Here is a 27,849-nt window from a genome sequence, read left to right as displayed (position 1 = left end):
CATGGCCTGATAGATCTCCATCATGGCAGATCCTGGTGTCACATGGCCTGATAGATCCCCATTATGGCAGATCCTGGTGTCACATGGCCTGATAGATCCCCATCATGGCAGATCCTGGTGTCACATGGCCTGATAGATCCCCATCATGGCAGATCCTGGTGTCACCTGACCTGATAGATCCCCATCATGGCAGACCCTGGTGTCACATGACCTGATAGATCCCCATCATGGCAGAATATGGTGTCACATGACCTGATAGATCCCCATCATGGCAGATCCTGGTGTCACCTGACCTGATAGATCCCCATCATGGCAGATCCTGGTGTCACCTGACCTGATAGATCCCCATCATGGCAGACCCTGGTGTCACATGACCTGATAGATCCCCATCATAGCAGACCCCGGTGTCACATGACCTGATAGATCCCCATCATAGCAGACCCCGGTGTCACATGACCTGATATATCCCCATCATGGTAGACCCTGGTGTCACATGACTGAAGGTGTTAAAGAGATGTACTAAATGTTTTTTTGTTTTATCTGACCCCGTTCTACAACTTCTCTCTGCAGTATTTGGGGCAGTTGACCTCCATCCCCGGATACCTCAACCCCTCCAGCCGGACAGAAATCCTGCAGCTTCTAGACAATGCAAAGGTGAGCAAAGGGGCGGAGACACAAACCACTGGGGGAGAATCTCGCCATTGTAGGAGGGGCAGAAACACAAACTACTGCAGGGGAAATCTCACCATTGTGGGAGGGGCAGAGACACAAACTGCTGCAGGAAATCTCACCATTGTGGGAGGGGCAGAGACACAAACTACTGCAGGGGAAATCTCACCATTGTGGGAGGGGCAGAGACACAAACTACTGCAGGGGAAATCTCACCATTGTGGGAGGGGCAGAGACACAAACTACTGCAGGGGAAATCTCACCATTGTGGGAGGGGCAGAGACACAAACTACTGCAGGAAATCTCACCATTGTGGGAGGGGCAGAGACACAAAATACTGCAGGAAATCTCACCATTGTGGGAGGGGCAGAGACACAAACTACTGCAGGAAATCTCACCAATGTGGGAGGGGCAGAGACACAAACTACTGCAGGAAAATCTCACCATTGTGGGAGGGGCAGAGACACAAACTACTGCAGGAAAATCTCACCATTGTGGGAGGGGCAGAGACACAAAATACTGCAGGAAATCTCACCATTGTGGGAGGGGCAGAGACACAAACTACTGCAGGAAATCTCACCATTGTGGGAGGGGCAGAGACACAAACTACTGCAGGGAATTCCACCAATGTGGGAGGGGCAGAGACACAAACTACTGCAGGAAATCTCACCAATGTGGGAGGGGCAGAGACACAAACTACTGCAGGAAAATCTCACCATTGTGGGAGGGGCAGAGACACAAACTACTGCAGGTAATCTCCCCATTGTGGGAGGGGCAGGGACACAAACTACTGCAGGAAATCTCACCATTGTGGGAGGGGCAGAGACACAAACTACTGTAGGTAATCTCACCATTGTGGGAGGGGCAGAGACACAAACTACTGCAGGTAATCTCACCATTGTGGGAGGGGCAGAGACACAAACTACTGCAGGTAATCTCACCATTGTGGGAGGGGCAGAGACACAAACTACTGCAGGTAATCTCACCATTGTGGGAGGGGCAGAGACACAAACTACTGCAGGTAATCTCACCAACTGTTCTTCCTGCAGAGATTGCATCACCTCCCAGCACAGCTGACCCAGGAGCACGACGCTCTCATCAGCCTGTCCGCCTACAACGTGAAGGTGGTATGGAGGGACAGAGAGGACATCATTCTCAGGGTTCCCATCCACGACATCGCCGCCGTCTCCTACATTCGAGACGACTGTCTGCACCTGGTGCTTCTCAAAACTGGTAAGATAATAAATGTATTACAGGTTATATTCTAGAGGCAGATGCAAAGGCTCAGCTAGGTGGGGTGGAATCCTGAAAAGCTCCAACCAAAACATTTATCTATAACCATTTGACAGCGTTTCAAGGGAGAGAACCCTCTTCTTCAGGTGTCTTTTTGCTCTGAAGAAAAGGGTTCTCCCTTGAAACGCGTCAGCCAGCCTATATAGATGCCATCTGACCTCCTTGCAGCATTGGAATAGTCCATGTCCTGTAGGAGATTTATCCATACAGTGCATTGATATGCGTTTGTGAGTATGATGAATGACATTTCTTGTTTTACTTTTCAATAAATACTTAATAGAATTGCACTAAGCCCTTGCGCCCTTCTCTTGTTTTTTTTTTTTTTTTTTTTACACCTATGGGAAGTCCCAGGAGGTATACTCCCTCTCTCTGCTATAGTCAGGAGTAAGGACCTAGTTTCTTGCTGGGATCTCTGGTCCTGGCTATTTTTCTTTTTAGATTTCTCCTGGTGTTTTCCTGTGAGAACTACAATAAACTGCCGGACTGGGCGAGGGGCTGGATATATAGATCCAGTGGTCATCCCATTCTGGACAGCGAGCGCACATAGACCTCAGCTCCACGCTAGGTCCGACATGACATAGCCCCACCAGACGGGGCTGGCCTGCGAGTTAAATGCATCACGAGCTTGCATACGACTGGGTCTCAGCTCGAGTGGCAGCGTTCCTCCTGGCCCTGCAGCTCCCCATTTAGATGGCGAGGATGTTCTGTCTAGAGCGGTGCCCACCTGAGTGCTGGTATGGTGAGTAGCTGTCCCCCCTCTCCCCCTTGAGGGTTTGGGGTGGGCACCTCCTTGGGACGGTTGGACCCCAGGGTTCCCCTCCTTCCCGTCAGGCTCCCCCACCCTTCATCTGTCCCCCCCCCCCCTCCATTTATGCTGGGGCTGTGTGGGTGGTCTGGTCCACCTCCTGAGGTGGGGGCAGGGGGGATGCGCTGCCGGCGACCGGGCGATCGGCTGTGCTGGGGGGGGGTTTGTACCTTCTGGGAGCTCCTGAGCCGGAAACAAAGGATTCCCTGATATATGGTGGCTTCGTTCTCTGGCACTTCGGCTGGGCATATCCTTCCTCCCCTTGTATTGGACAGTGGTCACCACGGATGCCAGCCTGTCCAGCTGGGGAGGCGTCCTCAGCAAAAATTCTGCTCAGGGGCTCTGGACACTGGAAGAGTCTGGAGTACCGATTTAATGTCTTGAAACTCCGAGCGATCAGACTGTGCCTGCACCATTGGACGGATGCCCTTCAGGAATGTCCAGTGCGCATTCAATCAGACAATGCCAAAGCCGTGGCTTATGTCAATCACCATGGGGGCCCAAGAAGTCTCCTGGCGGCTCTGGAGGTAGCCGGCATTCTAAGGTGGGCAGAACGGTCGTTCCAGCCCTCTCCACCGTTTACATTCCCGGGGTGGAAAACTGGCAGGCGGATTACCTCAGTCGACAGGCGTTGGACCAAGGAGAGTGGTCCCTTCATCTGGAGGTGTTTCATCAGCTCTGTCTCGGTTGGGGCATCCCCGAGGTGGATCTGTTGGCGTCTCGGCTCAACAGAAGAGGTTTGGGGCTCGGTCAAGGGATTCTCTGGCGGACGCCACAGACGTGCTGGTTGCCCGGTGGGGGTCAGTATCGTCTTATTTACGCCTTCCCTCCTCTCAAGCTTCTGCCAAGACTTCTACACAGGCTTGAGGCAGAAGAGATTCCGGTCATCTTGGTAGCTCCGGACTGGCTTCGCCGGTCTTGGTACGGCGATATGGTGCAGCTGGTCGCCGACGTTCATTGGAAGCTTCCTCTCAGGGAAGATCTGCTGTCCCAAGGACCATTCTTCCATCCTGCTTTAGTCGCTGGCTTTGACAGCTTGTTGAACGCCAGGTGCTGATGGATAGAGGTTTGTCTGAGTCGGTGATTCCAACGCTGTTAAAAGCTAGGAAATCCACTTCCAATCTCCCATCGTACATGGAAGTTGTACATTGCATGGTGTGAGTCTCTTGAGGTTCATCCTCGTTCTTTCGCGGTGGCTCAGATCTTGACCTTCCTTCGAAGAGGGATTGAGCAGAATCTGGCCTTGAGTACTATCAAGTGTCAGGTGTTGGCATTAGCGGTCTTCTTTCAACGGCCCTTGGCCATATACTCCCTGGTGCATACTTTTCTTCAGGGAGCTAGGCACTTGGTCCCTCCAGTGCGGTCTCTGTTGCCACCTTGGGACCTCAATTTGGTGCTTTCAGTCCTCCAGAAGACTCCTTTTGAGAATCTTCGGGGGATTCCCCTGCTTTAGCTGTCCCAGAAGGTGGCCTTTTTGATGGGCTATCACCTCTGCGCACAGGGTGTCGGAATTGGCGGCGTTATCCTGTCATTAACCTTACTCGGTGGTTCACAGAGATAAGGTGGTTCTTCGCCCCCTGTCCGTCGTTCCTTCCAGAGGTTGTCTGATTTTCATTTCAGTGAAGACATTGTGTTGCCTTCCCTGTGTCCCAGGCCAAATTACCTTGCATGCCTTGGTTGTTGTCCGGGCAACTAGGATGTACCTGGCTGCTACGGAGTCTTTTAGGAAGTCAGACTCACTATTTTTGCTCATGGATGGGCCTCGGAAAGGGTTGTCCGCTTCCTCTGCGACCATTTCCAGATGGATCAGACAGACTGTGATCTAGGCCTATTCCATCATGAGTCAGATTCCTCCTTTCCCTGTTAAGGCGCACTCTACTTGGGCATTCAGTGCCTCCTGGGCCTTCCGTCATCAGGCGCCAGTGGCGCAGGTTTGCAAGGTTGCCACCTGGTCATTGGTGCACACTTTCAAAAAGTTCTACAAAGTGGATGTGTTGGCATCTGTGGATGCTTCCTTTGGCCTCAAGGTTTTGTAGGCTGCTGTTTAGAGGACCTGGTCGTCTTTGAGGGTGTATTTTTTTTTTCAGGTGGGCTCCAGTTGTTTTGGTTGAGCTCCTGTTTACCTGGTTGGCTATAGTTTAGCCTTGGGAATTTCCTTTTTGCTGTTCCCACCCCTCATGTTTAACACTGCTTTGGGACGTCCCAATGGTTATGAAGATCAGAAGATGAGGTGTCATCAATGAACGAAAGAGAAAATGGGATTTTTGACTTACCGTAAAATCCTTTTTCTCTGATGTTCATTGAAGGACACAGCACCCCCCTCCCCTCTGTGGAGTTATAATACTTCTGACACTGCTTGTAACAAATCTGTGTGCTTACAGCAGAGAGAGGGATTATACCCCCTGGGACTGCCCATGGGCATAGCCAGACTTTTTCTGCCTAGTGTCCTACTCCTGTGGGGGGCAGTATACCCCAATGGTTAAGAAGATCAGGAGCTGTGTTCCATCAATGAACATCAGAGAAGGGAATTTTACATTAACCACTTAAGCCCCGGAGGATTTGGCTGCTAAATGACCAGGGGGTATTTTGCGATTCGGCACTGCGTGACTTTAACGGACAATTGCGCGGTCGTGCGACGCTGTACCTAAACTAATTTGGCGTCCTTTTTTTCCCACAAACAGAGCTTTCTTTTGGTGGTATTTGATCACCTGTGCGATTTTTTGATCACGCGCTATAAACAAAAAAAGAGCATAAATTTTGCAAAAATAGCAATATTTTTCCCTTTTTTTTTTTATATGAAATTCCCCCCCAAAAAAATGTAAAAATCAAAATTTTTTAACATTTTCGGCCAATTTGTTTTATGCTACATATGTTTGGTAAAAATCGCAAAAAGCGTATTTTGATTGGTTTGCGCAAAAGTTATTGCGTTTACTAACAAAGGGAAAGATTTTTGTCTTTTTTTTTTTTTTAACGCGTAATGGCGGCGATCTGCGATTTTTTTTTTTTTTTTTTTTTTTTTTTTTTTTTTTTGCGGTACTGCGACATTGCGGCGGACAGATCGGACCCTTGACTGACATTTTTGACACTTTTGGGGTTACCAGTGACATTACTGCAGTAATCAGTGCTATATATATGCACTGTTACTGTAAAAATACACTGGTAGTGAAGGGGTTAACTTTATTTGAGAGGGAGGGGCTGTGTGTGTCCCTAGGGGCGTGATTCTAACTGTGATTGGCTGTGGCTTCAGCTGTATGCAGAGTGATCAACGGATCTACATAGTAGATCCATATGATCAGCTCTCATACAGAGAGGAGAATGACAGGAAGCTTGTTTACACAAGCTGCCTGACTTTCTCCCTCTCCCCCGCCGATCGCAGAGTGGCCGGCGGACATCGGGTCCGCCGGTCACACGCGCGGGGGGGGGGTCCGTGACCACGCGGGAGCGGGAGCGCGCCTCCGGCGGCGCGCGCTCGCTCCCTAGACCCTCACAAGCTAGTGACGTAGCCCTACGTCACTTTGCCTGTGAGGGGCTGACCGCCGCCGTAGATAGTCGTGCGGCGGTCGGCAAGTGGTTAAGTCAAAAATCTGATTTTTTTTTTTTTTTGCTAGAAAATTAGTTTTAGCCCCCAAACATTATAAAAAAAAATGTTTAGCAGAGAATAAAATGACGATCATTGCAAATTTTTTTGCCACGTTTATTTACACAGCGGTTTTTCAAATGCAATATTTTTGGAAAAAATACACTTTAATGAATTATAATGCAGAAAAACACACTATAGAACACAAATTTTTGGTAACACCTAAAAAATGATGTTACACCTGGTAAATAGATACCTAACATGTTACGCTTTAATATTGCACGCGCTCGTGGAATGGCGACAAACTTCAATACTTAAAAATCTCCATAGGCGACACATTAAACATTTTTGACAGGTTACCTGTTTAGAGTTGCAGAGGAGGTCTGGCACTAGAATTATTGATCTCGCTCGAACGTTCACGGCGATACCTCACATGTGTGGTGCGAACATGCGTGCGTGACCTACGTATGCGTTCACTTCTTCGCGCGAGCACAGAGGGATGGTGGTGCTTTACATTTTTTTTATTATTATTATTTTTGTTTCATTTTTATACTGTCCCTTTTTTTTTTATTTTTTTTTATACTATTTTTAAATGTTTTTTTATCACTTTTATTCCTATCGCAAGTAGGGATCGACCGATATAGTTTTTTGGTCATCGGATATCAGTATCGGCCGAAATTTATTTTTAAGGTCTACAGGTACTGTGGTGGAGGGATCTAGAGGTCTAAAAGACCCCAAACCCCCCTCCTCTGCACTTAACCACTTGCCGACCGCCGCACGCCGATCTACGTCGGCGGTCAGCCCCTCACAGGCAAAGTGACGTAGGGCTACGTCACTAGCTTGTGAGGGTCTAGGGAGCGAGCGCGCGCCGCCGGAGGCGCGCTCCCGCGTGGTCACGGACCCCCCCGCGCGTGTGACCGGCGGACCCAATGTCCGCCGGCCACTCTGCGATCGGCGGGGGAGAGGGAGAAAGTCAGGCAGCTTGTGTAAACAAGCCACCTGTCATTCTCCTCGCTGTATGAGAGCTGATCATATGGATCTACTATGTAGATCCGTTGATCACTCTGCATACAGCTGAAGCCACAGCCAATCACAGTTAGAATCACGCCCCTAGGGACACACACAGCCCCTCCCTCTCAAATAAAGTTAACCCCTTCACTACCAGTGTATTTTTACAGTAACAGTGCATATGTATAGCACTGATTACTGCAGTAATGTCACTGGTAACCCCAAAAGTGTCAAAAATGTCAGTCAAGGGTCCGATCTGTCCGCCCCAATGTCGCAGTACCGCAAAAAAAAAACGCAGATCGCCGCCATTACGCGTTAAAAAAAAAACAACAAAAATGACAAAAATCTTTCCCTTAGTCAGTAAACGCAATAACTTTTGCACGAACCAATCAAAATACGCTTTTTGCAATATTTTTTTTTTTTTTTTTTTTTTTTTTTTTTTTTACCAAACCTAGGTAGCATAAAACAAATTGGCCGAAAATGTTAAAAAATTTTGATTTTTACATTTTTTTTGGGGGGGAATTTCATATAAAAAAAAAGGGAAAAATATTGCTATTTTTGCAAAATTGACGCTCTTTTTTTGTTTATAGCGCGTGATCAAAAAATCGCACAGGTGATCAAATACCACCAAAAGAAAGCTCCGTTTGTGGGAAAAAAAGGACGCCAAATTCGTTTAGGTACAGCGTCGCACGACCGCTCAATTGTCCGTTAAAGTCACGCAGTGCCGAATCGCAAAATAGCCCCTGGTCGTTTAGCAGCCAAATCCTCCGGGGCTTAAGTGGTTAAAAGCATTCAAAACGCCAAGTTTGGCTGTTTTTGAATGCTGTAAGTTTTTGAATTCGGCGCCGCCAGTACCCGGAAGTGATGTCATTTCATGACATCACTTCTGGGTACTCGGCGGCGCCGAATTCAAAGAAATGGAGACTCGGTCAGACGGCGGCGGTGAAGGTAGGATGCCCGTCCCCTCCCGCTCCTTGTAATGACAGCCGAGCGGCTTCTCAGCCACATCGGTTGTCATTACAAGACAGCCGACCTTCGGCTATGGACGCCGGTGCCGGGGGGATGCCTCTAGCTGCAGGAATCACTCCGGTACAGCACTTTCCCGAAATATCGGTAAATGAAAAGGCCGATTCCGATAAATCGGGGGGGGGGGGGATTGTGCATATCGGCCCTCGATATATCGGCTTTGCCGATAATAGGTCGATCTCTAATCACAAGCAATGTATGCATTCCTTTTAATAGAAATAAGGGATGACAGGTTCTCTTTATGAAGAGATCTGGGGGTTTGTAAGACCCCACATCTCTCCTATTCCATAGAAAGCATAAAATAAAAAAATAACAAAATTGATCTTGTGCTTTAAAAAAAAAAAAAAAACAATTCTTCCTCCCTAAACCGGAAGTGACATCATGAGGTCTCCCTAGTCCTCCCAGATCAGAGGTCATCAGAGAAGATCTGGTCTCCCTTCACCTCTATAGCCAGCGGTGCAAACCACCGGATCGATTCCCGGGCTCGCCGGTAAGAACGATACTTCCTGGTGTGCTGGTTAGTGTGCCCCCCGCTGGGCACTGTGATTTCACCCGCCATTACCAGTCGCTATGGGACACCGTTGGATAACAGAAGGCGCCCATAGCTCTTCAGTGCCAGAAAAATGCCAGAATAATACACAGGAAATACATATCGATCGAATGCACGCTGTGAGCTTCTCAGTGTGCATTAGAAGCAGCAGTCAGATAGACCCCACCTCATTTCCTGGCTGGAGGACGCCCAGCATCATCTAGCGCTTGCCCCGAATAAGGTGGGGGGGGGGGGTCACGTCAGTTCTCCTACCGTTGGAGGGGGAGGTCCAACAAGCTTATTAAGGTGTGATAGTCAGTTATCTGCAATCTTGAGGCCTTACGGCGTTTGTATGTGTAGCGTGTAGAGTTCATGGCGGTTCTTCTCTTTTCAGCGCCGGATCCCGGAATCTCTCCCAGTCAGAGTCTGTCTGCAGAGAGCGCCAAAGTTCTGACGTCCGGGTCCTTGTCGGAGTGCGGGAGCGGCCCGGTGGAGTCCTGCTGTCTGGTTATTCTGGCCACAGAGAACAAGGTGATGTTCAGTCTTCCATTTGTACACATACCTGGAGGGGGGGCTTCACCTGACAAATTTCCTGCTGTACACATACCTGGGGGGAGGCTGTACATATACCTGGGGGGGGGGGGGGGGGCTGTACACATACCTGGGGGGAGGCTGTACATATACCTGGGGGGAGGCTGTACACATACCTGGGGCTTCGCCTGACAGATTTCCTGCTGTACACATACCTGGGGGGGGAGGGGGGGCTGTACACATTCCTGGGCATACCTGGGGGGGCTTCATCTGACAGATTTCCTGCTGTACACATACCTGGGGGGAGGGGGGGGCTGTACACATACCTGGGGGGAGGGGGGGGGGCTGTACACATAGCTGGGGGGAGGCTGTACACATAGCTGGGGGGAGGCTGTACACATACCTGGGCATACCTGGGGGGGGCTTCATCTGACAGATTTCCTGCTGTACACATACCTGGGGCTTCGCCTGACAGATTTCCTGCTGTACACATACCTGGGGGGAGGCTGTACACATACCTGGGGGGGGGCTGTACACATACCTGGGGGGGGGGGGCTGTACACATTCCTGGGCATACCTGGGGGGGGCTTCATCTGACAGATTTCCTGCTGTACACATACCTGGGGGGAGGCTGTACACATACCTGGGGGGTGGCTGTACGCATACCTGGGGGGAGGCTGTACATATACCTGGGGGGAGGCTGTACATATACCTGGGGGGAGGCTGTACACATACCTGGGCATACCTGGGGGGGGGGGGGAGCTTCATCTGACAGATTTCCTGCTGTACACATACCTGGGGGGAGGCTGTACACATACCTGGGGGGAGGCTGTACACATACCTGGGGGGAGGCTGTACATATACCTGGGGGGAGGCTGTACACATACCTGGGGGGAGGCTGTACACATACCTGGGGGGAGGCTGTACGCATACCTGGGGGGAGGCTGTATACATACCTGGGGGGAGGCTGTACGCATACCTGGGGGGAGGCTGTACACATACCGGGGGGGGAGGCTGTACACATACCTGGGGGGTGGCTGTACACATACCTGGGGGGTGGCTGTACACATACCTGGGGGGTGGCTGTACACATACCTGGGGGGAGGCTGTACACATACCGGGGGGGAGGCTGTACACATACCTGGGGGGTGGCTGTACACATACCTGGGGGGAGGCTGTATATATACCTGGGGGGAGGCTGTATACATTTTTTGCTATATAATTAATTAGAACCCCCAAACATTATATATTTTAGCAGAGACCCTAGAGAATAAAATGGCGATTGTTGCAATCTTTTTTTGTCACTCTATTTGCACAGAAGTCTTTCAAGCACAGTTTTATGGGTAAAAAATACACTTTAATGAATTTAAAAAACTAAACCGTGAAGTTACCCCATATTTTTTTTTTTTTTGTATAATGTCAAAGATGTTATGCCGAGAATCGTGATCTTTATTCTAAGCAAAATAATTGTGATTCTCCTTTTACCCAGAACCGTGCAGCTCTAATATGTTGGCAAATAATAGATTCTGTATGCAGGCCAACCAATCGGCTGACCAACTTATTGATTATGAAAACAGCTGACAGCTATTTTCACAATGGATTAGTTGTCGATCAATCAGCCTTTCACCTGACAGATTTCCTGTTTTGTACACGCAGGCCGCCGCCGAGGAGCTTTGTACTCTCCTGGGACAGGTCTTCCAGATCGTCTACACGGAATCCACCATGGACTTCTTAGACCGGGCAATATTCGATGGGGCGTCCACACCCACCCGCCATCTGTCATTACACAGCGGTATGTAATCCTCTTTCTTCCCTCTCTATATCTTACTAGGACACACATCAGTGGCGGCTGGTGCATGATAATTGAGGGGGGGGGGGGCAGCAAGATCTTTTTATTTGATCACCTGTGTGATTTTTTTTTTGCGGTATAAACAAAAAAAGAGCAACAATTCTGCAAAAAAAACCAATATTTTTCACTTTCTGCCAAATAATATCCCCCCCAAAAAAAAAATGTAAAAATTATTTTTTTTAACATTTTAGACCAATTTGTTTTCTTCTACATATTTTTGGTAAAAAAAATCGCAATAAACGTATTTTGATTGGTTTGAACAAAAGTTTTATCTCGTCTACTAACTACGGGAAATATTTGTCATTTTTATTTATTTATTTTTTACTAGTAATGGCGGCGATCTGCGATTTTTAGCGGGACTGCGACATTGCGGCGGACAGATCGGCCCTAACTGACATTTTTGACACTTTTGGGGCGGACCAGTGACATTACTACAGTAATCAGTGCTACAAATATGCACTGTCACTGTACTAATGACACTGGCAGGGAAGGGGTTAACATTAGGGGTGATCAAAGGGTTAAATGTGAGCCTAGGGGAGTGATTCTAACTGTATGGGGGCGTGGCTTGTGAAATGACCATAGAGACATGTGATCCTATAAAGAAGGATCACAGGAGCTCTGTGATCATTCCAGGGAGAAGGACGGTCGGCTGTGTTTACAACATCCGACCGTCCTTCTCTTTCAGCGGGGAGCGATCGCGGGTGTCCGGTGGCAATCGGAGTCCCCGCTGACGAGTGGGGGCGGGAGTGCGTGCTCACCCCTTAGCTGCAGGCGCGTGACCAACGTTGTTTTGCACAGGATGGCCGCCCTGCCGCAGTAAATGGACGGCGGGCGGTCCGGAAGCGGTTGATGACATTAAAGTGGGTGTAAACCTAATTCATGTAATTTGACCTAAGCGCATCTATCTGCAGTGTTTTCTTATCTCTCTCTCCATTGGCCTGGAGTCCCCTTGCCTTTCTCCAGCTCTGTTCTTCTGTTATTGTCAGGATGAGAACTTCTGACAAGTTCTCCATCAATGGAGATAAAACCAGCCTGAAATTTCCTGTCCTGGGAGGATGTTATAAATAGATTAGCAGAGAGCTGGTCTTGTCACAGCACAGCTCTTCCTTCCTCTGCCTATGTGGAGTGTGGTGGGGGGGGGGGGGGGAGTGCCTTTCCTCCAATCAGCTGTCACACAGTGTAAGACTTCACTACACTCCCAGTGCTGAACAGGAAGAGAAAGTCTCTAATGTGATGTTCACTTTCTAAAGAATATATAAAGCTGAAGACAGCAGATAAACAGGTACAACTTATGTAGGGAGATTTGTTCCATCTCTGTGCATCATCTGAAGCTGTTCACGTCACTTTCCGACTGCCCCACGCACATTTACTGCGTCGGGGGGGGGGGGGGGGCTCACGCATAATCATATAGACACCGCAGGAGGAGCGGGTGCGATCGCCGCCGACCTCCCGCAATCTTCCGTTAGACTGACAGGAGAGCCGTCTGTAATGTAAACAATGTAAGACGGCTCTCCTGTCAGAGAGGCAGGGAAAGGTCGTGTGATTCAGCTAAGCTGACCAATCTCTCTGCTTCTGTTCAATCCATCCCCCACACAGTTAGAAAGCACATATAGGGAACACATTTAACCCTTGATCACCCCCAGTATTAACCCCTTCCCTTCACCGATGAGCTGAATCACCGATCTCTCTGTGCCTCTGTTCAACCCACCCCCACACAGTTAGTAAGCACATATAGGAAACACATTTAACCCCCTGATCACCCCCAGTATTAACCCCTTCCCTTCACCGATGAGCTGAATCACCGATCTCTCTGTGCCTCTGTTCAACCCATCCCCCCCCACACAGTTAGAAAGCACATATAGGGAACACATTCAACTCCTTGATCACCCCCAGTATTAACCCCTTCCCTTCACCGATGAGCTGAATCACCGATCTCTCTGTGCCTCTGTTCAACCCACCCCCACACAGTTAGTAAGCACATATAGGAAACACATTTAACCCCCTGATCACCCCCAGTATTAACCCCTTCCCTTCACCGATGAGCTGAATCACCGATCTCTCTGTGCCTCTGTTCAACCCATCCCCCCCCACACAGTTAGAAAGCACATATAGGGAACACATTCAACTCCTTGATCACCCCCAGTATTAACCCCTTCACTTCACCGATGAGCTGAATCACCGATCTCTCTGTGCCTCTGTTCAACCCACCCCCACACAGTTAGTAAGCACATATAGGAAACACATTTAACCCCCTGATCACCCCCAGTATTAACCCCTTCCCTTCACCGATGAGCTGAATCACCGATCTCTCTGTGCCTCTGTTCAACCCATCCCCCCCCACACAGTTAGAAAGCACATATAGGGAACACATTCAACTCCTTGATCACCCCCAGTGTTAACACCTTCCCTGCCAGTGTCAATTTATACAGTAACAGTGCTGCATATTTTTAGCACTGATTACTTTATTGGTGTCACTGGTCCCCAAAAAGTGTCACTTAGTGTCAGATTTGTCTGCCGCAATGTTGCAGTCCTGATAAAAATCGCTGATCGCCGCCATTACAAATGGAAATTAAAAAAAAAAAAAATAATAAAAAAAAAAGTCCGAAAATCTATCCCGTAATTTGTAAACACGCTAACTTTTGCGCAAAGCAATTATATGGTTTTTGGGATTTTTTTTTTTTTTTTTTTTTTACCAAAAATATGTAGCAAAATACAAATTGGCCTAAAATTATGAAAAAAAATAAATGATTTAGCACTGATCGCTGTAATTAGTGTCACCGGTCCCCAAAAAGTGTCACTTAGTGCTAGATTTGTGCGCCGTAATGTCGCATTCCTATTAAAAATCACTACTTGCCGCCATTACAAATAAAAATTAAAAAAAAAATAACAAAATAAAAAGTCCAAAAATCTATCGTGTAGTTTGTAAACGCGATAACTTTTTCACAAAGCAATTATTATACAGTTTTTGTGATTTTTTTTTTTTTTTTACTAAAAATATGTAGCAAAAAAAAGATTTAGCACTGATCTCTGTATTAGTGTCACCGGTCCCCAAAACGTGTCACTTAGTGCTAGATTTGTGCGCCGTAATGTCGCAGTCCTGATAAAAATCGCTGATCGGCATTACAAATAAATTAAAAAAAAATAATAATAATAAAATAAAAAGTCTGAAAATCTATCCCATAGTTTGTAAGCACAATAACTTTTGCGCAAAGCAATTAACCACTTAAGCCCCGGAGGATTTGGCTGCTAAACGACCAGGGGATATTTTGCGATTCGGCACTGCGTGACTTTAACGGACAATTGCGCGGTCGTGCGACGCTGTACCTAAACTAATTTGGCGTCCTTTTTTTCCCACAAACAGAGCTTTCTTTTGGTGGTATTTGATCACCTGTGCGATTTGTTGATCACGCGCTATAAACAAAAAAAGAGCGTCAATTTTGCAAAAATAACAATATTTTTCACATTTTTGTAAAGTAAAAATACCCCCCAAAAAAATGTAAAAATCAAAATTTTTTAACATTTTCTGCCAATTTGTTTTCTGCTACATATGTTTGGTAAAAAAAATCGCAAAAAGCGTATTTTGATTGGTTTGCGCAAAAGTTATCGCGTTTACTAACAAAGGGAAAGATTTTTGTCATTTTTGTTGTTTTTTTTTAACGCGTAATGGCGGCGATCTGCGATTTTTTTTTGCAGTACTGCGACATTGTGACGGACAGATCGGACCCTTGACTGACATTTTTGACACTTTGGGGGTACCAGTGACATTACTACAGTAATCAGTGCTATATATATGCACTTACTGTAAAAATACACTGGTAGTGAAGGGGTTAACTTTATTTGGGAGGGAGGGGCTGTGTGTGTCCCTAGGGGCGTGCTTTCTACTGTGATTGGCTGTGGCTTGAGCTGTAAGGACACTGATCAACGGATCTACATACTAGATCCGAGTGATCAGTGTCTTTACACCGAGGAGAATGACAGGCGTCTTGTTTACACAAGCTGCCTGACTTTCTCCCTCTCCCCCGCCGATCGCAGAGTGGCCGGCGGACATCGGGTCCGCTGGTCACACGCGCGGGGGGGTCCGTGACCGCGCGGGAGCGCGCCGCGCGCTCGCTCCCCAGACCCTCCCAGGCTAGTGACGTACCGATACGTCACTCTGCCTGTAAGGGGCTGACCGCCGCAGTATATAGTCGTGCGGCGGTCGGCAAGCGGTTAATATACACTTTTTGTGATTTTCTTTTTTTTTACCAAAAATATGTAGCAGAATATAAATTGGCCTAAAATGATGAAAACAATGATTTAGCACTGATCACTGTATTAATGTCACTGGTCCCCAAAAAGTGTCACTTAGCCCCCGTTCACACTGGGGCGACCTGTGAGGCGACCTGGTCGCCTCACAGGTCGCCGCAGGTCGCCTCCCATAGGGAAGCTGCGGACCCGTTCTGATAGGAGCGACACAAGTCGCTCCGACTCAGAAAAAGGGTCCGGAGCTTCTTTGGGGCGACCAGGAGGCGACCGCCATAGACTTCAATGTTACGAAGTCCGTGGCGGCCGCTCCGAGGTAGCGGCGCGCTGCTCGCACCGCGACCTCGGAGGTCGCGGTGCGAAGTAGCGTCGCCCCAGTGTGAATGGGGGCTTAGTGTCAAATTTGTCTGCTGCAATGGTGCAGTCCTGATAAAAATCACTGATCGCCGCCATTACAAATAAAAAAATGAATAAAAATAAATAAAATAATAAAATAAAAAGTCAGAAAATCTATCCCATAGTTTGTAAACGCAATATCTTTTACGCAAACCAATTATTATACGCTTTTTGGGATTTTTTTTTTTTTTACCAAAAATATGTAGCAGAATACAAATTGGCCTAAAGTGATAAAAAAAATTAGATTTAAAAAAAAAAAAAAATTATTGGGAATGTTTTATAGCAGAAAGTAAAAAATATTGTGTTTTTTTTTTTTTTTTTCAGAATTGACGCAATCACTTTTGTGCAAACCAATCAAAATTCACTTATTGCGATTTTTTTTTTTTTTATTTTTTTTTTATTTTTTACCAAAAATATGTAGCAGAATACAAATTGGCCTAAACTGATGAAAAAAAATTAGATTTTTAAAAAAAATTTTTTATTGGGAATGTTTTATAGCAGAAAGTAAAATATATATATATATATATACATTTTTTTTTTTTTTTCAAAATTGTCGCTCTTTTTTTATTTATAGCGCAAAAAAAATAAAAATCGCACAGGTGATCAAATACCACCAAAAGAAAGCTCTGTTTGTGGGGAAAAAATGACATCAATTTTATTTGGGTACAGCATCGCACGACCGCGCAATTGTCAGTTAAAGCAGTGCAGTGCCGTTTCGCAAACAATGGCCTGGTCATTAGGGGGTAAAATCTTCCGGAGCTGAAGTGAGGGGCAGTTCACACCACATGCAGTCCAGTGCGTATTTTGCATGGAAAGTCGGTCATATGGTTTCTAATGGCGTATTTCACACCAGTGCGTGCGATCAGTTCCAGAATAAAGGTAGAACATGCTGCATTTTTCCTGAACTGTACTACGCAGTAAAACGTATAAAAAAAATGCACTGGAATGCATTAAAAATGCGCATGCAGAAATGCGTCGGGAATGGATCTGGAGTGCGTGTTGTGGTGTGAATCGGCCCTTATGGATATAGAGATTCATACATTTACAGAGCTGGAGATGCCGGATTTTTAGGTGTTTATTTCATACAGGTGAGAGAAGAGCTGATGGTCAGAGAAGAGTTTTTTGCCTTCTTGTCGTATTTTGTCATTGGTTATAAAATAATGAAAGATGTTTTAAAGTTTCTTATTGACGCGTTTCAGACGATTCTTCCAGCAAGGTGGAGGTGAAGGAATCCTACGAGCTGGAGGCCGGAGTTTTGTAAGTTTACGCCGTGGTGTGAAATCTGTATACATTAGCGCTAGCTGGACCTCCTCCTTCCCTTTGTGTCCCCCCTGCATTTTTCATGGTCCCCTGTCTCTCCCCCCCCCCCCCCCCGGGGTTTCTGAGGTCCCCTGTGTCCCCCCCAGGTTTTCCAGAGGTCCCCTGTGTCCCCCCCAGGTTTTCCAGAGGTCCCCTGTGTCCCCCCAGGTTTTCCAGAGGTCCCCTGTGTCCCCCTCAGGTTTTCCAGAGGTCCCCTGTGTCCCCCCCCGGGGTCTCTGAGGTCCCCTGTGTCCCCCCCCGGGGTCTCTGAGGTCCCCTGTGTCCCCCCCGGGGTCTCTGAGGTCCCCTGTGTCCCCCCCGGGGTCTCTGAGGTCCCCTGTGTCCCCCCTGGGGTCTCTGAGGTCCCCTGTGTCCCCCCTGGGGTCTCTGAGGTCCCCTGTGTCCCCCCCGGGGTCTCTGAGGTCCCCTGTGTCCCCCCCGGGGTCTCTGAGGTCCCCTGTGTCCCCCCCCCCAGGGTCTCCGAGGTCCCCTGTGTCCCCCCCCAGGGTCTCCGAGGTCCCCTGTGTCCCCCCCCAGGGTCTCCGAGGTCCCCTGTGTCCCCCCCCAGGGTCTCCGAGGTCCCCTGTGTCCCCGCCCAGGGTCTCCGAGGTCCCCTGTGTCCCCCCCCAGGGTCTCCGAGGTCCCCTGTGTCCCCCCCCCGGGGTCTCCGAGGTCCCCTGTGTCCCCCCCCCCGGGGTCTCCGAGGTCCCCTGTGTCCCCCCCCCTGGGGTCTCCGAGGTCCCCTGTGTCCCCCCCCCGGGGTCTCCGAGGTCCCCTGTGTCCCCCCCCCCCCCCCCCCCGGGTCTCCGAGGTCCCCTGTGTCCCCCCCCCCCCCGGGTCTCCGAGGTCCCCTGTGTCCCCCCCGGGGTCTCCGAGGTCCCCTGTGTCCCCCCCGGGGTCTCCGAGGTCCCCTGTGTCCCCCCCGGGGTCTCCGAGGTCCCCTGTGTCCCCCCCCTGGGGTTCCCCTAGAGTTTCAGTAGTCCCTTGTGTTCCCCTTGGGGTTTCCATTGGCCCCTGCGCCCCCCCAGGGGTTTACCTGATCCTCTGCCAGCCCCTGGGTTTTTTTTTTGTGGTCCTCAATTTCCCCCTGGGGTTTCTGTGGTCCCTTGTCTTCCCCCTGGGGTTTTTGTGGTCCCCTGCGTGTTCCCCCTGGTGTTTCCTTGGTCCCTTGTGCCCCCTCTAGGGGTTTCTGTGTCCCCCCCCCCCGGTTTCCATGGTTCCTACCTGGGATTTCTGGGGTCCCTTGCGTCCCCCCAGGGTTTCGGGGGGTACCCTGTAGACAGCCTGTCATGATTGTTCTGTGCTAAAACTAAAGGCTGGTATTGGCTGTTAGTCGGCACGCAGGGTGCAGCGGATGCAACAACAGAAATTCTGACACCCAACATACAATAAGCCAGGAAATCCGAACCAAAATCCCTGCATGAAATCAAAGCAGAGCCCCGCGTGCCACCCAGAATCGGGATAGGGGGCACTTGTCATGCAGCTATAGCAGTATATATGTACAGTATATATATATATATATATATATATATATATATATATTACTCAACCTCTTATCTTTCTTCTTTTTAGCTCTTTCCAGGAGTCTCCGGACGCCGATGGAAATTCTCCTCCTCATAACAAGACGGCCAGCGAGAGCGAACTCAGCACTTCAGCGGCAGAGCTACTCCATGATTACATGATGACTGTAAGAACCCCGACCTGTGCTGGTCATGTGACTGCGTACTGAATATTGTCTGGCTGGTTGAGATAGACTCCTTTTTAATAAAAAAATAAAAAATAAATAAAGTTAATTAACCACTTTAGTCCCAGAAGATTTACGCCCCTTAATTACCAGGCCATTTTTTGCGATTCGGCACTGCGTTGCTTTAACGGACAATTGCGAAGTCGTGCGACACTGTACCCAAATATAATTGATGTTTCCCCCCTGTGCGATTTTTTTTTTTTTTTTTTTTTTTTTTTTTTTTTTTTTCCCTCCTATTTTTTTTTTTTTTTTTGCACTATAAACAAAAAAAGAGCGCCAATTTTGAAAAAAACACAATTTTTTACTTTCTGCTATAAAAACTTTCCATTTTTATCAGTTTAAGCCAATTTGTATTCTGCTACATACATTTGGTAAAAAAAATCCCAAAAAGCGTATATTTGCACAAAAGTTATGGCGTTTACAAACTGCGGGATAGATTTATGAACTTTTTATTTTTTTATATTAGTAATGGCGGCGATCAGCGATTTTTTTTTTTTTTTTTTATTTGGACTGCGACATTGCCGTGGACGAATATGACACTTTTTGGGGACCAGTGACACCAATACAGTGATCAGTGCTGAATAATATGCACTGTTACTGTATAAATGACACTGGCAGGGAAGGGGTTAACACCAGGGGGGTGATCAAGGGGTTAAATGTGTTCCCTATATGTGCTTACTAACTGTGTGGGGGATGGATTGAACAGAGGCAGAGAGAGATCGGTTAGCTCAGCTGAATCACACAACCTTTCCCTGCCTCTCTGATAGGAGAGCCGTCTTGCATTGTTTACATTCCAGACGGCTCTCCTGTCAGTATTGCCGAAGATGGCAGGAGGCTGGTGGCAATCGAGCCCGCTCCTCCCGCACAGCAGGAGCGCGGCTCGGAAACCGCGTGCACGTGTAACGTAGATCTATGTGATTATGTGTAGCCGAGCCATCCCGCCACAGTAAAGAGGAAGAGAGAGATCGGTGAGCTTAGCTGAGACACACGATCTTTCCCTGCCTGACAGGAGAGCCGTCTTGCATTGTTTACATTCCAGACGGCTCTCCTGTCAGTATTGCCGAAGATTGCGGGAGGACGGTGACGATCGAGCCCGCTCCTCCCACACAGCGGGAGTGCAGCTCCAAAACCGCATGCACATATTACGTAGATCTACATGATTATGCGCAGGCGAGCCGCCCTGCCGCAGTAAATCTGCGTGGGGCAATCGGCAAGTTGGTTAAACACGACCCCGTGGAGTTGGCGCCTCCCAGCCTGAAAGGGGTTTAGGATGCCGGGAGGTGGGGTTGGATTAATGATCATGTGACTGCCGTGATTGGCTATCGCATGATTGGAAAGATCTTGATCACAAGTAACCCCACCCACCGAGAGGCCACATATTTGCGGGCGGCGCCAAGGGGTTAACTACTTGCCACCCGCCCACAGTAGATTTGCTGCGGTTGGGCAGCACAGGCAGGCTGGACAATGACCCTGTGCGTCGCTGCCTGTCTTCTGGGTCCGGGGTACGTATGCGCGTGCCTCCTGCCTATCCGTGCTGTGATTGGACACAGCCAGGGCCGTCTTTAACACAGGGCAAAAGGGGCAGCCGCACCGGGCCCAGTCATTGTTCTGGGGCCCAAGGCAGCTTCCCCTTGAGCCTGCACTGCCTGCAAATAGTTAATAAGTTGATTCAGGAGGGCCCAAGAAAATGTTTTCCCAGGGTCCAATCAATATTTAAGACGGCTCTGGACACAGCACGAGTTTACCAGCAGATTTTTTCAGCCAATCATTTTGGCGAAATCAGCTGTGGCCAATCACAGCACAGAGTTTGTGTTTACAAACAGACAGAACTCTGTGTGCACAGGAACAGCAATCTGGCTGTTATGTCTCCCTGGAAAGCCGGGAGAGATAACAGCCAGATCAGAAAGTAAAAGCAGCGCACATTACACATGTTAACCCCTTCCCAGCCAGTGTTTTTTTTCCGCTTATATAATAAAACAGAAAAAAAAATCACAGATGTGATCAAATACCACCAAAAGAAAGCTCTATTTTATGTGAAAAAAATTGATACATTTTATTTGGGTACAATGTTGCATGACTGTGCACTTGCCAGTTAAAGTAGCACAGGGCTGAATAGCAAAAAAATGGCCTGGTCATGAAAGGAGTAAAACCTTTCCGGAGCTGAAGTGGTTAAACCCCAAGCCACAACAATGAAAAAGAATGACCTGAGTGACATTTTGTTTTGCTTTTTTTTTTTTTTTTCACATTTTTTAGGCTATGTTCACATGTGGAAGTAGCGGATCGCGGGCAGAATCACAGCGATCCGGAAATCAATGCAGATCGCGGGATGCCTGTGCGTTGCCCGTAATTTGCAATGGCACCCCAAACGCTGTGCGATGTTACCGCAATTTCCACCTGCGGAATCACGGTAACATCGCGCAAACAAAATCGCAGGACGCATGACACCCAAAAAAGGTACAAGAGCTTCTTTGGGGTGTAATGCGTCCCACGATTTCGTTTGCGCGATGTTACCACGATTCGGCAGGCGGATATCGCGGTAACATCGCACAGCGCTTGGGGTGCCATTGCAAATCACGGGCATCGCACTGGTGTCCCGCTATTTGCATTGATTTCCGGATCGCGGGCAGAATCGCGGTGATTCTGCCCGCGATCCGCTACGCCCACATGTGAATGTAGCCTAACTGTTTTCAATTAAAAAAAAAAAAAAAAGAAATTAAAAAGCATAAATCCAAACTTGCCAACAAAATGAAAGTGCATTATCCACTTGCTAACTGCAATATATATATATATATATATATATATATATATATATATATATATATATATATATATGCATTGTGGTTGGCGAGTAGTTTACTAGGATTATGGCTCAAGCTGTCTGCCATAACCCCGGTATTGTTTTTTTGCGGCGGGCTTTCTCATGAAACTGAACAAAAATGATCCCCCCCCTATGAATTGGGGACTTTAAGGGCAATAAAGACACCAATATAATAAAAAGTTTGTACATTTATTAAATCACATTAAAAATATAGATGACGTGTCATATTGACACAGATACAGAAAATATACCACAATTCATATAAATGTAAAATTATACATCCTGGTTGTTAAGGACAATGGAAGCGCACTTGTCTCCATAGCACCCGACGTGTTTCAGGTTCATACCCTTCATCAGGGGTGTGTCCTAAGGAGATTGTGTGCGTTCATATTGTTTCAAGCTGACATGGGGAAAAAAAGCTATACCCATATAGTCAGCGGTGTATTTAGGTTTTGTGCTGCCCTAGGCCGGACTAAACTCATGCACCCCCTAATTTAACTACGACCCACCCCTTCCTGTCAAGGCCACACCCCTTCCTGTTTCAGACCCGCCCTGTCATCTGTAAACCACACCTTCCTCTTTAAGCTCCACCTTTTCCTCTTGGAGCTCCTCCTCTTCCTCTCTGTACCATCAAAGTGGGTATGAAGTGCCTACTTGTATATTTTGTTGTTTTGTATGGGTACGTTGGTTTGCGGGAGCGCTCCTGGTGGTGAGCTTGTGCTCATGGGGGCCCCCACTGGGTAGCAGGAATGCCAGTCCACAGCGCCGGCGGCCTTAATTGCCGCCGGGCACCCGCGGTCGCTCCCCGCTGAGAGAAAAGAACGGTCAGCTGTTGTAAACAGCGGGGAGCAGAAGAATAGTCATCGCTTCTGGTTACTATTACGAACAGCCAAACCCAGCTGATGGACCCACCGGCTGGTCGTTGGGGTCTCCCGGTGGGATGGGACAGCCGCCGGGGGGGGGGGATGTCCCCTCCCACTGCTTGTAATAGCAATCGAGCAGTTGGTAAGCCGCTCCGATTGCTGTTACAAGAGAGCCATCTGCCCACTCTAAATAAATGATTCCAGGGTGATGCAGCTGCATATCATCCTGGTACAAATCCAGTGACGTAGGGGTACGTCGCTGGACAGGAAGTGCTTAAAGTCCATTGAATTCCTGCTGAAAAACAGCAGAGCACTTCCGGTGTGTGAGGACACCTGACCCTGACCACTGATATCCAGAAAGATTTGTATCTGAGATCTAATCCATTCCTGTATTTCTTGTTTTCAGCTGCGGACCAAGCTGTCCTCCGAAGAGATCCGGCAGTTTGCGATGCTTCTCCATGAATACCGCAATGGAGCCTCCATTCACGAGTTCTGCATTAATCTCCGACAGCTGTATGGGGACAGCCGCAAGTTTCTGCTTCTGGGTAAGAAGTCACACAGCCACCAATATTGTACCGACGTCCCACAGGAACCCCTGACACTGGGCGTGATCTGCTTGTTTGATTGCAGCCTGTGTGTTGGTGTTCATCAGACGGAACATTGACAACATGTAGCAAAGAATATCTCGCTGTGCCATGTGCTCCCACAATCCTTTTCTGTTAGGGCTCTTTTAGGCCAGTATCACACGGGGCTTCAGCTTGTGTGAGAGCAGTGTGTGAACTGCAAGCTTTCACAAAACATTTGCAGAGCTTTGTTGCAGCTTTAAAAGTACCATGTAGCTCCAGTTTGTAAATGCTGAACACACTTTAACTGCTTCCTGCCCGTGTCATTGTAAAATGACGAACGGACGGGACCCCTGTTGTTCTAGGACAGTAATTGCAAACCTTGGCACCCCAGATGTTTTGGAACTACATTTCCCATGATGCTCAACTACACTGCAAAGTGCACGAGCATCATGGGAAATGTAGTTCCAAAACATCTGGGGTGCCAAGGTTCCCCATCACTGTTCTAGGAGGACGTCCTATGAATCTCAGTACGGTTTCCTCACCCCCTCAGGATGACTCATTTCCTTGATAAAATGTTATTACAGAGATTTTTATACACATTTCCTGGCTGCGGATGCAGATCTGATCATCGTAACCACAGAGGGTACTGGCAGCAGAGCGTAGCAGGTCAGACAACTGCTGAGCATGGCTGAAACTGCATGGAGAGACAGGTGTCACAGAAGTGCACTAGGAGTCAGTTGATGACACGGAATGCACTGGGGTGCACTGGAGTCATAGGAGTACTGGGGTCTCTAGATGTCTTGGGATGCACAGTGGTGCATTGGAGTCACAGGGGTACACTTGGGTCACTAGATGATACAGAATGCTCTTTGGGGTGCACTGAGGTCACTAGAGGTCTGGGGGTGCACAGGGGGCACACTTGTGTCAGTAGATGACACATATGCTTTCTGTGGTGCACTGGAGTCATAGGCACACTGGAGTCACTATATGACTTTGGATGTACAGTGGTGCATCGGAGTCACAGGATGCACAGGGGTACACTTGGGTCACTAGATGATACAGAATGCTCTTTGGGGTGCACTGAGGTCACTAGAGGTCTGGGGATGCTCAGTGGTGCATAGGGGGCACACTTGTGTCAGTAGATGACACACATGCTTTCTGTGGTGCACTGGAGTCACTATATGACTTGGGATGTACAGTTGTGCATTGGAGTCACAGGGTGAACAAGGGTACACTTGGGTCACTAGATGACACAGAATGCTCTTTGGGGGGCACTGAGGTCACCAGAGGTCTGGGAATGCTCAGTGGTGCACAGGGGCACACTTGGGTCAGTAGATGACACACATGCTTTCTGTGGTGCATTGGAGTCATGGGCGAACTAGGGTCACTAGAGGACTCTGGATTATCAGTGGTTCATTGGAGTTACAGGTTGCACTGGGGTTACTATATGATTTGGGATGTACAGTGATGCATTGGAGTTACAGGGGCACAATTAAGTCATTCGATTACACAGGAGGATCTCTGGGGTGCACTGGAGTTAGTCACCTGGGTCACTATATGACTCAGAATGCGCAGTAGTGCAGTGGAGTCACAGGGTTCACAGGGGCGCACAGTTGGGTCACTAGATGACACAGCATGCTCTCTGGGGTGCACTGGAGTAATGGGCGCACTGGGATCACTAGATGACTTGGGCTGTTCTGTAGTGCAGTTGGGTTACAGAATGCACAGGAGCACTAGATGACACAGAATGCACTGGAGTCACGGGCTCACTGGAGTGACTAGATGTCTTGGGATGCTCAGTGGGGCATTGAAGTCAGGGGGTGCACAGGGACACACTTGGGTCACTAGATGACACAGGATGCTCTGTGGGGTGCACTGGAGTCACGGGCACACTAGGGTGTCACTAGAGGAGGACTCGGGATGATCAGTAGTTCATTGGAGCCACAGGGTGCAGAGGGGCACAGTTAGGTCACTAGATGACACAGGATGCTCATACAGTGACTCGGATTAGTATAGTGGAGTCAGTGTGCACAGGGGCACTAGATGACATAGGTTGTTCCCTGGAGTCGCGGGCACACTTGGGTCACTATGATTCAGGATGCTCCATTTTGCACTGGAGTCACAGGGTGCAAAGGGGCACAGTTGAGTCACTAGATAACACAGGATGCTCTCTGGGGTGCACTGGAGTTAGTCTCCTTGGTCTCTATGTGAATCAGGATGCTCAGTAGTGCAATGTACTCACAGGGTGCACAGGGGCGCACAGTTGGGTCTCAGATGACACCTGGATGCACTGGAGTTATGGACGCACTAGGGGTCGCTAGATGACTCTGGATGCTTTCTGGGGTGCAGTGGAGTCACAGGATGCCCAGGGGCCCACAGTTGGGTCACTATATGACACAGGATGCTCTCTGGGGTGCACTGGAGTCATGGGTGCACTGGGGTCACTAGATGATTCGGACTGCTAAGTAGTGCAGTGGGGTCATGGGAGGCACAAGAGCACTAGATGACAGCGGATGCTTTCAGGGCGCACCAAAACTACAGGTGTGGACACAAGTCACTAAATGACTCAAGATTCTCTGAGGTGCACTTCTAGACATGGGGCCCCGGAGACACATGGGCACACTTGGGCACAGCATGGGCAACATAGCAAAAACTTGAAGCTGTATATTCACCAAGCACGGAGGACAGGTAAGGTTACTGCAGCGGGAAAAGCGACTTTGGCCTTAGCAACACGTTGCTTCACATTTTAAGGAGACACCATTTAGAAGACCTGTCATTTGATTGACCATGGTGCCTGAACCCTAGGTGACCTGGCATTAGAGGCTGGGAGAAGTAAATGTGTCACCTGATTGGCTCGTTCTTATAATATGATTGACTTGCAGTTTAAATGCTCAGTTATTTTTGCTCAATTAGTACTTGATAAAAATGCAACTGAAAGCCCATGATTTAGAGTAGGAGTGTATTACACAGGTATTCTCCCCTCCCCCTTCTGTAACTTTTCTCTTTCCTCATTCACTCAGGTCTCCGACCGTTTATACCTGAAAAGGACAGTCAGCATTTCGAGAACTTCCTGGAAACGATCGGCGTGAAGGACGGGCGCGGCATAATCACAGACAGCTTTGGCAGATACAGACGGACTATGAGCACCGCCTCGAACTCCACCACCAATGGCAACGGTGCGGCCGAAGGCTCAGACGACCAGTCCGTGCCCTCAGAAGGAGACGAATGGGACCGCATGATTTCAGACATAAGTAATGACATAGAGGCTCTGGGATGTAGCATGGACCAGGATCCGCTCCAAGGATCTGCAACTTCCTGACTCCCAAGTCCAACCCTACAATGCCCTCACAGTAACTGCCAGCAGGGGGGAGGGGGCCCTATAACCAAAAGCCTCATCTGGCCTTTACATTTCTTCAGCTTCCACCACAGTAGGGAGTTCGCACAGCATGGAATTCTGGGAAAAGGTCTGACATTGATTTTAAGTGCAGCGGACCGTTTCCTGCTGCACCACCCCTGTTACCAGAAAGGTTTTAGCGCCCAAGTTTTGGTTGGGTCTTGTGTGTATGAGACGGATGACGTTTGTAACCTGAAGTGCTTTTGTTACATTTGACAAACCCTCGGCGTTGAAGTAATCCCGGGCGGATTTGTACATTGAAGTGACACTTTTCCTGTTTGCACATGAACTTATTTTGTTACACTTGAGACAAGTTTTTTTTTTTTTTTTTTTTTATGCACAGAAGTTCTTGCTGGGTAAAATAAGAGACAACAAAAAAAGAAAAAGTCAACGTTTACCACAATGTGAATCGCTCGAGAGGAGAGGACCGTCGGAAGAGGATGGCGAAGGAGCGAAAAGTTCTAGTTCAATGCTGATTGTTGTGCACGTGTGTTTTGTTATCCCCTCAATGTGTACGTGACTACGGTCTCGCCAGAGGTACCTGGCACGGGTGCTCGGGGTGGAAATGCATTCGGCGTCAAGCCGTGGTCTGCAAATTATAAAAAAAAAATGCTGGAAATGCTCCTGACGTAGGTAGCTTTCAGCTCCTGTAGAAGGTAGCTCCTTAAAATGGTAGCTTTCGGCGCCTGAAGAAGGCAGCGGGGCTCCCCACCAGAAGAAGGCAGCGGGGCTCCCCACCAGAAGAAGGCAGCGGGGCTCCCCACCTGAAGAAGGCAGCAGAGCTCCGCGCCTGAAGAAGGCAGCAGAGCTCCGTGCCTGAAGAAGGCAGCTCTGCCTGAAGAAGGCAGCGGGGCTCCGCGCCTGAAGAAGGCAGCGGGGCTCCGCGCCTGAAGAAGGCAGCGGGGCTCCGCGCCTGAAGAAGGCAGCGGGGCTCCGCGCCTGAAGAAGGCAGCGGGGCTCCGCGCCTGAAGAAGGCAGCGGGGCTCCTCTCCTGAAGAAGGCAGCTCTGCCTGAAGAAGGCAGCGGGGCTCCGCGCCTGAAGAAGGCAGCGGGGCTCCGCGCCGGAAGAAGGCAGCGGGGCTCCGCGCCGGAAGAAGGCAGCGGGGCTCCGCGCCGGAAGAAGGCAGCGGGGCTCCGCTCCCGAAGAAGGCAGCGGAGCTCCGCGCCTGAAGAAGGCAGCTCTGCCTGAAGAAGGCAGCAGAGCTCTGCGCCTGAAGAAGGCAGCTCTGTTTTCGTCTCA

At 48.8% G+C, this 27,849-nt stretch overlaps 1 protein-coding gene across 5 annotated transcripts in view; it reads left to right on the top strand.

Moving 5' to 3' along the window:
- CCM2 (CCM2 scaffold protein) overlaps positions 1-27,242 on the top strand; it is a 57,010-nt gene extending 29,768 nt beyond the window's left edge. For all 5 annotated transcript variants that reach the window (XM_082259236.1, XM_082259235.1, XM_082259239.1 and 2 more), the window contains 8 exons: positions 571-654; positions 1,719-1,902; positions 9,302-9,438; positions 11,095-11,230; positions 17,125-17,182; positions 18,797-18,911; positions 23,056-23,194; positions 26,236-27,242. In XM_082259236.1, coding sequence (XP_082115362.1) covers positions 571-654; positions 1,719-1,902; positions 9,302-9,438; positions 11,095-11,230; positions 17,125-17,182; positions 18,797-18,911; positions 23,056-23,194; positions 26,236-26,534 — 1,152 coding nt within the window. In that variant the 3' untranslated portion in view covers positions 26,535-27,242. The remainder of the gene's footprint in view (positions 1-570; positions 655-1,718; positions 1,903-9,301; positions 9,439-11,094; positions 11,231-17,124; positions 17,183-18,796; positions 18,912-23,055; positions 23,195-26,235) is intronic.
- The last annotated feature ends 607 nt before the right edge of the window (positions 27,243-27,849 follow it).

This window comes from Pelophylax lessonae (genome assembly GCF_965119305.1).
Source record: "Pelophylax lessonae genome assembly, chromosome: 5".
NCBI lineage: Eukaryota > Metazoa > Chordata > Amphibia > Anura > Ranidae > Pelophylax > Pelophylax lessonae.
The sequence above is the reverse complement of the archived record's forward strand: the minus strand, read 5'-3'. Positions and strand labels throughout refer to the sequence as shown.